Genomic DNA, 12,440 nt, shown 5'->3' on the forward strand with positions numbered 1-12,440 from the left:
AACGCTTCCAAAAAGTCACAGAGGAAGGAACACTCCCAAACCCAATCTGTGAGGCCACTATCACCCTGATACCAAAACCAGACAAAGATACTACAAAAAAAGAAAACTACAGGCCAATATCACTGATGAATATAGATGCAAAAAAATCTCAACCAAATACTAGCAAACAGAATCCAACAACACATTAAAAGGATCATACACCATTATCAAGTAGGATTTATCCCAGAGATGCAAGGATTCTTCAATATAGGCAAATCAATCAATGTGATACACCATACTAACAAAGAATAAAAACCATACAATCATCTCAGTAGATGCAGAAAAAGCTTTTGACAAAATTCAACACCCATTTATGCTAAGAACTCTCTAGAAAGTGGGCACAGAGGGATCTTACTTCAACATAATAAAGGCCATATATGACAAACCCACAGCAAACATCATTCTCAATGGTGAAAAACTGAAAGCATTTCCTCTAAGATCAGGAAGAAGACAAGGATGTCCACTCTCACCACTATTATTCAACATAGTTTTGGAAGTCCTAGCCACGGCAGAGAAGAAAAAGAAATAAAAGGAATACAAATTAGAAAAGAAGAAGTAAAACTGTCACTGTTTGCAGATGACATGATACTGTACATAGAGAATTCTAAAGATGCCACCAGAAAACTACTAGAGCTAATCAATTAATTTGGTAAAGTTGCAGTATACAAAATTAATGCACAGAAGTCTCTTGTATTCCTATACACTCATGATGAAAAATCTGAAAGAGAAATTAAGGAAACACTCCCATTTACCACTGCAACAAAAAGAATAAAATACCTAGGAATAAACCTACCTAGGGAGAAAAAAGACCTGTATGAAGAAAAGTATAAGACACTGATGAAAGAAATTAAAGATGATTCAAAGAGTTGGAGAGATATACCATGTTCTTGGATTGGAAGACTCAAAACTGTGAAAATGACCATACTACCCAAAGCAATCTACAGATTCAATGCAATCCCTATCAAATTAACAGTGGCATTTTTTACAGAACTAGAACAAAAAATATTAAAATTTGTATGGAGACACAAAAGACCCAGAATAGCCAAAGCAGTCTTGAGAGAAAAAAACAGAGCTGGAGGAATCAGACTCCCTGACTTTAGACTATACTACAAAGCTACGGTAATCAAGACAATATGGTACTGGCACAAAAACAGAAATATAGGTCAATGGAACAGGATAGAAAGCCCAGAGATAAACCTACACACCTATGGTCAACTAATCTATGACAAGGGAGGCAAGGATATACAGTGGAAAAAAGACAGTCTCTTCAATAAGTGGTGCCAGGAAAACTGGACAGGTACATGTAAGAGAATGAAATTAGAACACTCCCTAACACCATACACAAAAATAAACTCAAAATGGATTAGAGAGGTAAATGTAAGACCGGGCACTATAAAACTCTTAGAGGAAAAAATAGGAAGAACTCTCTTTGACATAAATCACAGCAAGATCTTTTTTGATCCACTTCCTAGAGTAATGGAAATAAAAACAAAAATAAACAAATGGGACCTAATGAAACTTAAAAGCTTTTGCACAGCGAAGGAAACCAGAAAGAAGACGAAAAGACAACCCTCAGAATGGGAGAAGGTATTTGCAAATAAATCATCAGACAAAGGAGTAATCTCCAAAATATATAAACAGCTCATGCAACTCAATATTAAAAAAACAGACAACCCAATCCAAAAATGGGCAGAAGACCTAAGTAGACATTTCTCCAGAGAGGACATACAGATGGCCAAGAAGCACATGAAAAGTTGCTCAACATCACTAATCATTAGAGAAATGCAAATCAAAACTACAATGAGGTATCACCTCACACCAGTTAGGATGGCCATCATCAGAAAATCTACAAACAACAAATGCTGGACAGGGTGTGGAGAAAAGGGAACCCTTTCGCACTATTGGTGGGAATATAAATTGATACAGCCACTATGGAGGACAGTACGGAGGTTCCTTAAAAAACGAAAAATAGAATTACCATATGACCCAGCAATCCCACTATTGGGCATATACCCAGAAAAAAACATAATTCAGAAAGATACGTGCACCCCAATGTTCATTGCAGCACTCTTTACAATAGCCAGGTCATGGAAGCAACCTAAATGCCCATCGACAGGCGAATGGATAAAGAAGATGTGGTACATATATACAATGGAATATTACTCAGCCATAAAAAGGAACGCAATTGGGTCATTTGTTGAGAAGTGGATGGACCTAGAGTCTGTCATACAGAATGAAGTAAGTCAGAAAGAGAAAAACAAATATTGTATATTAACGTATATATGTGGAACCTAGAAAAATGGTACAGATGAACCGTTTTGCAGGGCAGATGTAGTGACACAGATGTAGATAAGTAACTTATGGACACCAAAGTGGGAAAGTGGCGGGGGGTGGGGTTGGTGGTGGGATAAATTGGGAGATTGGGATTGACATGTATACACTGATGTGTATAAAATGGGTAACTAATAAGAAACTGCTGTATAAGAAAATAAATTAAAACATTTTTTTTCTTGAACTTTTTGGATAATAGTCCTTTATGAGTTTTAGGTTTTGCAAATATTTTCTCCCACTCTGTGGCTTGTCTTCTAATTTTCTTGGCATTGTCTTTTGTAGAGCAGAAGTTTTTAAATTTTTTTGGTCCCGTTATGTGGGATCTTAGTTCCACGACCAGGGATCAAACCTGTGCCCTCTGCAGTGGAAGCGTGGTGTCTTAACCACTGGACTGCCAGGAAAGTCCCAGGAGTTTATAATTTTAATCAAATCCAGTTTATCAATTATTTTTTTCATAAATTGTGCCTTTGTGTTGTATCTAAAAAGTATCTAAAAAGGTCATCTAAGTTTTCTTTGATTTATCTTTTTGGAGTTTTATAGTATTGCATTTTAAATTTAGGTCTGTGATCCACTTTGTATTAGCTTTTGTGAAGGGTGTAAGGCCTGTCTGAATTAATTTTTCCATGTGGATATTCATTTATTCCAGCACCATTTGTTGAAGACAATGTCTTTGCTCCATTAGTTTGCCTTTGCTCCTTTGTCAGCGATTCAGTAGACTATATTTATGGAGGTCTGTGTCTGCACTCTCTATTCTGTTCCATTGTTCTCTTCCATTGATCTGTTTGTCTGTTCTTTTGCCAGTAGCACAGCGTCTTGCTTACTGTAGCTTTACAGTAAGTCTTGAGTCAGGGAATATCAACCCAGTATTATGTTGGCTATTCTGGGTTTTCTGCCCCTCCATTTAAACTTTAGAATCAATTTGTCAATATCCATTAAATAACTTGATGGGATTTTGACTGTGATTGCATTGAATCTATTAGATCAGTTTAGGATGAACTGACATCTTGACAGATTGAATCTTCCTACCCTTATATGTTGAATATTTCTTCATTTATTTAGTTCTTTATTTATTATCAGAGTTTTACAGATTTCCTCATATAGATCTTGTATTTATTTTGTTAGATTTATACGTAAGTATTACTTTCTTGGGGTGCTAATGTAAATGGTATTGTATTTTTAATTTTAGATTATACTTGTCCATTGTTGGTATATGAGGAAGTAATTCACTATTACATGTTAACCTCATATCCTACAACTTTGCTGTATTGGCTTATTAGTTTCAGGAATTTTTTTCTAGATAATTTACATAGATGATCATGTCATCTGTGAACAAAGACAGTTTTATGTCTTCTTTACCAATCTGTATGCTTTTTGTTTTCTTGGCTTACTGCATTTAAGGACTTCCAGTGTGATGTTGAAATAGAGGGGTGAGAGGGAAATCTTTGTTTTGTACCTAATCTTAGTGGGAAAACATTGAGTTTCTCACTATTAAGTATGGTGTTAGTTGTAAGTTTTTCAAAGATATTCTTCATCAAATTGAGGTAGTTCTTTGTTCTAGTTTACTGTGAGTTCTTACGGTGAAAGGGTGTTGGATTTTGTTACATGCATCTACTTATATGATTGTGATTTTTCATTCAGATCTGATTTTTAAACCTGGTTTTAAATATATAATCTCTCGGGCAAGTTACTTGTACTTGCCAACCTTAGTTTCCTGATAGGAACCATGTACATATGGGAACTTATAAGAAACAGTGAGCAGAAATAGGTTGTCTGCCTCATAGGTTGTGAGAATTATTTATGATAATGCATATCAAGTGTTTTCCTTAATGCCTGTCTGTAATAAACACTTCATAAATTGTGATTGTCAACAGGCATTGGCAAAATAGTAGAGGGATAGTAAACATAATAACAATAGAAAATAAGCCTTTGAAAAATAATGATGTTAGTTCAGCTGATGAGATTGGTTAATAAGGTAAAATGATGGGAATTTGACTGTAGATTGTGAGATAATTTGTCCCATGGTCTGTATAGATAATATTTAGTACTTAAAATCACATTTTATTATTCTTAGATAATTTAAGATGAACAGTCATCTTTTTATAATGATTTCTGTCTTTTTGGAACAGATTCAAGATTTCTGGAAACTTACCACTGGTTTCTTTACGAATCTCAGATAAAAAACTGCAAGGGATATTGGAATTGATTGAAAGCATCCCAAAACCCCCACCTGCAACTGAAGTAAATGTCCCTGTCAAACCATTTCAGGTAATGTATTTTCAAAATTAATGAAAGCACGAATTAAAAAAGAAAATTCCACAAACAGTATTTGTAACAGCCACAGAAATTTTGGGTAAAACAATTGAATTCATTGTGAGTAGACTTTTAAATTACATACTGAAAGACAGAATGATGAAATAGTAAAAGGTGCAAATAGTAAACAAAAGAATGAAATAATAAGTCTACCTTTCTTCACTTTTCCAGTCCCTCTCCTCAATGGTTAACTACTGCTTCTCTAGTTTTTTGAAAATGTTTATAGCATATACTAATACACACACATAGAAACATGCATGTCTCTGTGTGTATATGTATGTCTGTGTTTATATTCTTATGTTCCTAAAATTTTCATAAATAGGATCATTATACTTACGGTTTTGAATCGGTATTTTTTTCACCATTATTATCATATATGTTATGTACCTTAGAGCTATTTACCTATTAAGCACATACGGATCTGCCTTTTTCTTTTTTATGGTGATACAGTATTGAATTGTGTGAGTGTACCATCCTTTGCCTGATGTAATGGCATCTTCTTCTGATCAGTGTTCATATTGTTATGACTGTTTTTAGTTATTAAAAAAACACTGCTTTGAACTTCCTCGTTACATGTATTTGAGTATATTTTTATCCATTGCATATATTTCTGGTAGTGGTATTGTTGAGTAAAATATGTGAATTTAATTTTTTTCAAAAATTTTTTATTGGAGTATAATTGCTTTACAATGTTTTGTTAGTTTCTGCTGTACAATGAAGTAAATCAGCTATGTGTATACATCTATCCCCTCCCTCTTGGACCTCCCTTCCACCCCACCCCCATCACACCTATCTAGGTCGCTGAGCTTCTGTGCTTTATAGCATGTTCTCACTATCTGTTTTACGCATGGTAGTGTATATATGTCATTCCTAATCTCGCAATTCATTCTACCCTCTCCTTCCCCCATTGTGTCCCCATGTCCATTCCCTACATGTGCACCTCTATTCCTGCCCTGCAAATAGGTTCATCTGTACCATTTTTCTAGAGTCCATATATATGCGTTAATATATTGTATTTGGTTTTTTCTTTCTGGCTTATTTCACTGTGTATAAGACTCTAGGTCCATCCACATCTCTACAGATGGGAACTCTCCTTCACTGTCAGTGGGAATGAAAATTGGTACAACCACTATGGAGAACACTATAGAGGTTCCTTAAAAAACTAAAGATAGAACTACCATATGACTCAGCAATCCCACTACTGGGCATATACCCTGAGAAAACCATAATTCAAAGGGACACATGTACCCCAATGTTTATTGCAGCACTGTTTACAGAGCCAGGACCTGGAAACAACCAAAATGTGCATTTTATATTTCAGTGAACTTTGCCAAATTTCCTTTCTCAGTTGAGTACTAATATTTAGTCCCACCAACAGTAAATATTATTTCTCTGTTTCCCTATTCTCATTAGTCTTGAGTATTAACAAATGTTAAAACAATTCTATTAAATGAAAATTTTATCTTCTGGTTTTGGTTTACATTTCTTTATGAGTAAGATAGGACTTATTTTCTTAAATTTATTGGTTATTTGAATTTCTGCTTTTGAAAACTGCTGTTTATATCTTTTGTTGGGTTATGGTTTTCCAATTAAGGAAATTATCATTGCTTGTTATTACAGATACTTTCCACCCAATTTGTTTTTTTATTTGGTACATTTATTTTTGCCATGCTGAAGCTTTTACTTTTTGCATAGTCAAAATTACTAGATTTTTTCCTTCATGACTTCTGTGTTTTGTACCTCTAAAATATCCATTCATGTTTTTCTCTTTTTTAAATTCTGCTTTCTCTTTTCTTGTTTAAATTTTCTTTTGAAATAATTTTAACCTTATAGAAATGTTGTAAAAATAGTGCAAAGAACATTTTTCCTCAAAGCATTTGAGAGTAAGTTGCTGACATGTTGTGCCACTACATTGAACACTTTAGTGTTTTACAATATTTTCTCATAGTCTGTTGTTGAGATTTTTATTTTCTTTTTAAAAAAGATATATATATTTTTCTCTAGTCATCCATTTTATACACATCAGTGTGTACATGTCAATCCCAATCTTCCAGATCATCACACCACAACCCCCACTACCCCGCCACTTTACCCCCTTGGTGTCCATACGTTTGTTCTCTACATCTGTGTCTCAATTTCTGCTCTACAAACCGGTTCACCTGTACCATTATCTAGGTTCCATATATATGTGTTAATATACGATATTTGTTTTTCTCTTTCTAACTTACTTCACTCTGTATGACAGTCTCTAGATCCATCCATGTCTCTACAAATGACCCAATTGCGTTCCTTTTTATGGCTGAGTAATATTCCATTGTATATATGTACCACATCTTCTTTATCCATTCGCCTGTCGATGGGCATTTAGGTTGCTTCCATGACCTGGCTATTGTAAAGAGTGCTGCAATGAACATTGGGGTGCACGTATCTTTCTGAATTATGTTTTTTTCTGGGTATATGCCCAATAGTGGGATTGCTGGGTCATATGGTAATTCTATTTTTCGTTTTTTAAGGAACCTCCGTACTGTCCTCCATAGTGGCTGTATCAATTTATATTCCCACCAATAGTGCGAAAGGGTTCCCTTTTCTCCACACCCTGTCCAGCATTTGTTGTTTGTAGATTTTCTGATGATGGCCATCCTAACTGGTGTGAGGTGATACCTCATTGTAGTTTTGATTTGCATTTCTCTAATGATTAGTGATGTTGAGCAACTTTTCATGTGCTTCTTGGCCATCTGTATGTCCTCTCTGGAGAAATGTCTACTTAGGTCTTCTGCCCATTTTTGGATTGGGTTGTCTGTTTTTTTAATATTGAGTTGCATGAGCTGTTTATATATTTTGGAGATTACTCCTTTGTCTGATGATTTATTTGCAAATACCTTCTCCCATTCTGAGGGTTGTCTTTTCGTCTTCTTTCTGGTTTCCTTCGCTGTGCAAAAGCTTTTAAGTTTCATTAGGTCCCATTTGTTTATTTTTGTTTTTATTTCCATTACTCTAGGAAGTGGATCAAAAAAGATCTTGCTGTGATTTATGTCAAAGAGAGTTCTTCCTATTTTTTCCTCTAAGAGTTTTATAGTGCCCGGTCTTACATTTACCTCTCTAATCCATTTTGAGTTTATTTTTGTGTATGGTGTTAGGGAGTGTTCTAATTTCATTCTCTTACATGTACCTGTCCAGTTTTCCTGGCACCACTTATTGAAGAGACTGTCTTTTTTCCACTGTATATCCTTGCCTCCCTTGTCATAGATTAGTTGACCATAGGTGTGTAGGTTTATCTCTGGGCTTTCTATCCTGTTCCATTGACCTATATTTCTGTTTTTGTGCCAGTACCATATTGTCTTGATTACCGTAGCTTTGTAGTATAGTCTAAAGTCAGGGAGTCTGATTCCTCCAGCTCTGTTTTTTTCTCTCAAGACTGCTTTGGCTATTCTGGGTCTTTTGTGTCTCCATACAAATTTTAATATTTTTTGTTCTAGTTCTGTAAAAAATGCCACTGTTAATTTGATAGGGATTGCATTGAATCTGTAGATTGCTTTGGGTAGTATGGTCATTTTCACAGTTTTGAGTCTTCCAATCCAAGAACATGGTATATCTCTCCAACTCTTTGAATCATCTTTAATTTCTTTCATCAGTGTCTTATACTTTTCTTCATACAGGTCTTTTTTCTCCCTAGGTAGGTTTATTCCTAGGTATTTTATTCTTTTTGTTGCAGTGGTAAATGGGAGTGTTTCCTTAATTTCTCTTTCAGATTTTTCATCATGAGTGTATAGGAATACAAGAGACTTCTGTGCATTAATTTTGTATACTGCAACTTTACCAAATTAATTGATTAGCTCTAGTAGTTTTCTGGTGGCATCTTTAGAATTCTCTATGTACAGTATCATGTCATCTGCAAACAGTGACAGTTTTACTTCTTCTTTTCTAATTTGTATTCCTTTTATTTCTTTTTCTTCTCTGCCGTGGCTAGGACTTCCAAAACTATGTTGAATAATAGTGGTGAGAGTGGACATCCTTGTCTTCTTCCTGATCTTAGAGGAAATGCTTTCAGTTTTTCACCATTGAGAATGATGTTTGCTGTGGGTTTGTCATATATGGCCTTTATTATGTTGAAGTAAGATCCCTCTGTGCCCACTTTCTAGAGAGTTCTTAGCATAAATGGGTGTTGAATTTTGTCAAAAGCTTTTTCTGCATCTACTGAGATGATTGTATGGTTTTTATTCTTTGTTAGTATGGTGTATCACATTGATTGATTTGCCTATATTGAAGAATCCTTGCATCTCTGGGATAAATCCTACTTGATAATGGTGTATGATCCTTTTAATGTGTTGTTGGATTCTGTTTGCTAGTATTTGGTTGAGATTTTTTTGCATCTATATTCATCAGTGATATTGGCCTGTAGTTTTCTTTTTTTGTAGTATCTTTGTCTGGTTTTGGTATCAGGGTGATAGTGGCCTCACAGATTGGGTTTGGGAGTGTTCCTTCCTCTGTGACTTTTTGGAAGCGTTTGAGAAGGATGGGTGTTAGCTCTTCTCTAAATGTTGGATAGAATTCACCTGTGAAGCCATCTGGTCCTGGACTTTTGTTTGTTGGAAGATTTTTAATCACAGTTTCAATTTCACTACTTGTGATCGGTCTGTTCATATTTTCTGTTTCTTTCTGGTTCAGTCTTGGAAAGTTATACCTTTCTAAGAATTTGTCCATTTCTTCCAGGTTGTCCATTTTATTGGTATTGAGTTGCTTGTAGTAGTCTCTAAGGACGGTTTGTATTTCTACGGTGTCTGTTTTAACTTCTCCTTTTTCATTTCTAATTTTATTGATTTGAGTCCTTTCCCTCTTTTTCTTGATGAGTCTGGCTAATGGTGTATCAATTTTGTTTATCTTCTCAAAGAATCAGCTTTTAGTTTTATTGATCTTTGCTATTGTTTTCTTTGTTTCTTTTTCATTTATTTCTGCTCTGATATTTATGATTTCTTTCTTTCTGCTAACCTTGGGTTTTGTTTTTTCTTCTTTCTCTAGTTCCTTTAGGTGTAAGGTTAGATTGTTAATTTGAGATTTTTTCTTATTTCTTGAGGTAGGCTTGTATAGCTATAAACTTCCCTCTTAGAACTGCTTTTGCTGCATCTCCTAGGTTTTGGATCGTCGGGTTTTCATTGTCATTTGTCTCTATGTATTTTTTGATTTCCTCTTTCATATCTTCAGTGATCTATTGGTTATTTAGTAACGTATTTTTTAGCCTCCTTGTGTTTGTGTTTTTTATTTTTTTTCCCTGTAACTGATTTCTAATCTCATAGAGTTGTGGTCAGAAACGATGCTTGATATGATTTCAATTTTCTTAAATTTACTGAGGCTTGATTTGTGACCCAAGATGTGATCTATCCTGGAGAATGTTCTGTGCATACTTCAGAAGAAAGTGTAATATGCTGTTTTTTGATGGAATATCCTATAAATACCAAATAAATCCATCTGGTCTATTGTGTCATTTAAAGCTTGTGTTTTTGTATTAATTCTGTTTGGATGATCTGTCCATTGTTGTAAGTGAGGTGTTAAAGTTCCCCACTGTTATTGTGTTACTCTTGATTTCCTTTTTTAGAGCTGTTAGGCGTTGCCTGATGTATTGAGGTGGTCCTATGTTGAGTGCATATATATTTATAATTGTTATATCTTCTTCTTGGATTGATCCCTTGATCATTATGTAGTGTCTTTCCTTGTCTCTTGTAACATTCTTTATTTTAAAGTCTATTTTATCTGATATGAGTATTGCTACTCCAGCTTTCTTTTGTGTTCCATTTGCATGGAATATCTTTTTCCATTGCCTCACTTTCAGTCTGTATGTGTCCTAGGTCTGAAGTGGGTCTCCTGTAGACAGCATATATATGGGTCTTGTTTTTGTATCCATTCAGCAAGCCTGTGTGTTTTGGTTGGAGCATTTAATCCATTCACGTTTAAGGTAATTATCGATATGTATGTTCCTATTACCACTTTCTTAATTGTTTTGGGTTTGTTTTTGTAGGTCCTTTTCTTCTCTTGTGTTTCCCACTTAGAGAAGTTCCTTTAGCATTTGTTGTAGAGCTGGTTTGGTGGTGCTGAATTCTCTTAGCTTTTTCCTTGTCTGTAAGGCTTTTGTTTTTTTTTTGTCGAATCTGAATGAGATCCTTGCTGGGTAGAGCAATCTTGGTTGTAGATTCTTCCCTTTCATCACTTTAAGTATATCATGCCACTCCCTTCTGGCTTGTAGAGATTCTACTGAGAAATCAGCTGTTAACCTTATGGGAGTTCCCTTGTATGTTATTTGTCATTTTTCCCTTGCTGCTTTCAGTAATTTTTCTTTGTCTTTATTTTTTGCCAATTTGATTGCCATGTGTCTCGGCACGTTTCTCCTTGGGTTTATCCTGCCTGGGACTCTCTGCGCTTCCTGGACTTGGGTGGCTATTTCCTTTCCCATGTTAGGGAAGTTTTTGACTATAATCTCCTCATATATTTTCTCGGGTCCTTTCTCTCTTCTCCTTGTGGGACCCTATAATGTGAATGTTGTTGCATTTAATGTTGTCCCAGAGGTCTCTTAGGCTGTCTTCATTTCTTTTCATTCTTTTTTCTTTATTCTGTTTTGCAGCAGTGAATTCCACCATTCTGTCTTCCAGGTCACTTATCCGTTCTTCTGCCTCAGTTATTCTGCTATTGATTCCTTCTAGTGTATTTTTCTTTTCAGTTATTGTATTGTTCATCTCTGTTTGTTTGTTCTTTACTTCCTCTAGGTCTTTGTTAAACATTTCTTGCATCTTCTTGATCCTTGCCTCCATTCTTTTTCCGAGGTCCTGGATTATCTTCACTATGAGTATTCTGAATTCTCTTTCTGCAAGATTGCCTATCTCGATTTCATTTAGTTGTTTTTCTGGGGCATTATGTTGTTCCTTCATCTGGTACATAGCCCTCTGCATTTTCATCTTGTGTCTCTTTGTGTGAATGTGGTTTTTGTTCCGCAGGCTGCAGGATTCTAGTTCTTGCTTCTGCTGTGATTTTTATTTTCTTAACAGTCTCTTTGAAGAGCAGAGGTTTTAAGTTTTGACCAGTTTATCAGTATTTTCTTGTAGGGATGAAGCTTTTTAAGTCATATCTCTGAAATCTTTGCCAAATGCGAAGTCAGAAAGATTTTCTCCTGTGTTTGATTCTAGAAATTTTGTAGTTTTAGGTTTTATATTAAGTTCTGTCAAACAGTTTGTGTTAATTTTTTTAAATGGTGTACCTGATGAGTGATCTTTCTATCTTTACATTTGTAATACTGTTTCTGTTTCCCTTGTTGAAAACACTTTCCTTTTCCGTTGAGTTGAGTCTGTTTCTGACTCTGTTCTTCTCCAAAGATTTTTGCGTCTCTTCCTTTGATCTGTGTCTGTCCTTTCACTGATACCATACTATTTTATTTCTATATACATGGTCAGTCTTTATTTAATCCTCTTCTTCAAGACGTTAAGTAGAATTTCTGTGACAGTCTTGAGTCTGCTTCTCCTACCAGCTTTATGCTATGCTGAGAGCACCTCTAAGTCCTTTTGGGCTTACTGTATATTGCCTTTTATACTTTTACTTATTTATTTTTCTTCTTAAGCTTTCTTTACATTTTAGAAAAAGTACTGTGTAACTGTTTATTTCTCCCTTAGTTATCAGCAGTGCCTGAGAGGACTCTTCCTCTCTGGGCTTTAATCTCTCCTATATATCAAGAGAGTCTCAGGCACATGATCTGTACTAGATCATGTTCCTTTTTAAAATCA

General features: G+C 35.1%; 1 protein-coding gene across 3 annotated transcripts in view; it reads left to right on the forward strand.

The window, feature by feature from the left end:
* The window catches only part of VPS13A (vacuolar protein sorting 13 homolog A), a 252,868-nt gene that overhangs the window by 74,926 nt on the left and 165,502 nt on the right, over window positions 1-12,440 (forward strand). For all 3 annotated transcript variants that reach the window (XM_081236830.1, XM_081236828.1, XM_081236829.1), the window contains exon 23: window positions 4,497-4,635. In XM_081236830.1, the coding sequence (XP_081092956.1) occupies window positions 4,497-4,635 (139 nt within the window). The remainder of the gene's footprint in view (window positions 1-4,496; window positions 4,636-12,440) is intronic.

This window comes from Mesoplodon bidens (genome assembly GCF_964165515.1).
Source record: "Mesoplodon bidens genome assembly, chromosome: 6".
NCBI classification, from domain to species: domain Eukaryota; kingdom Metazoa; phylum Chordata; class Mammalia; order Artiodactyla; family Ziphiidae; genus Mesoplodon; species Mesoplodon bidens.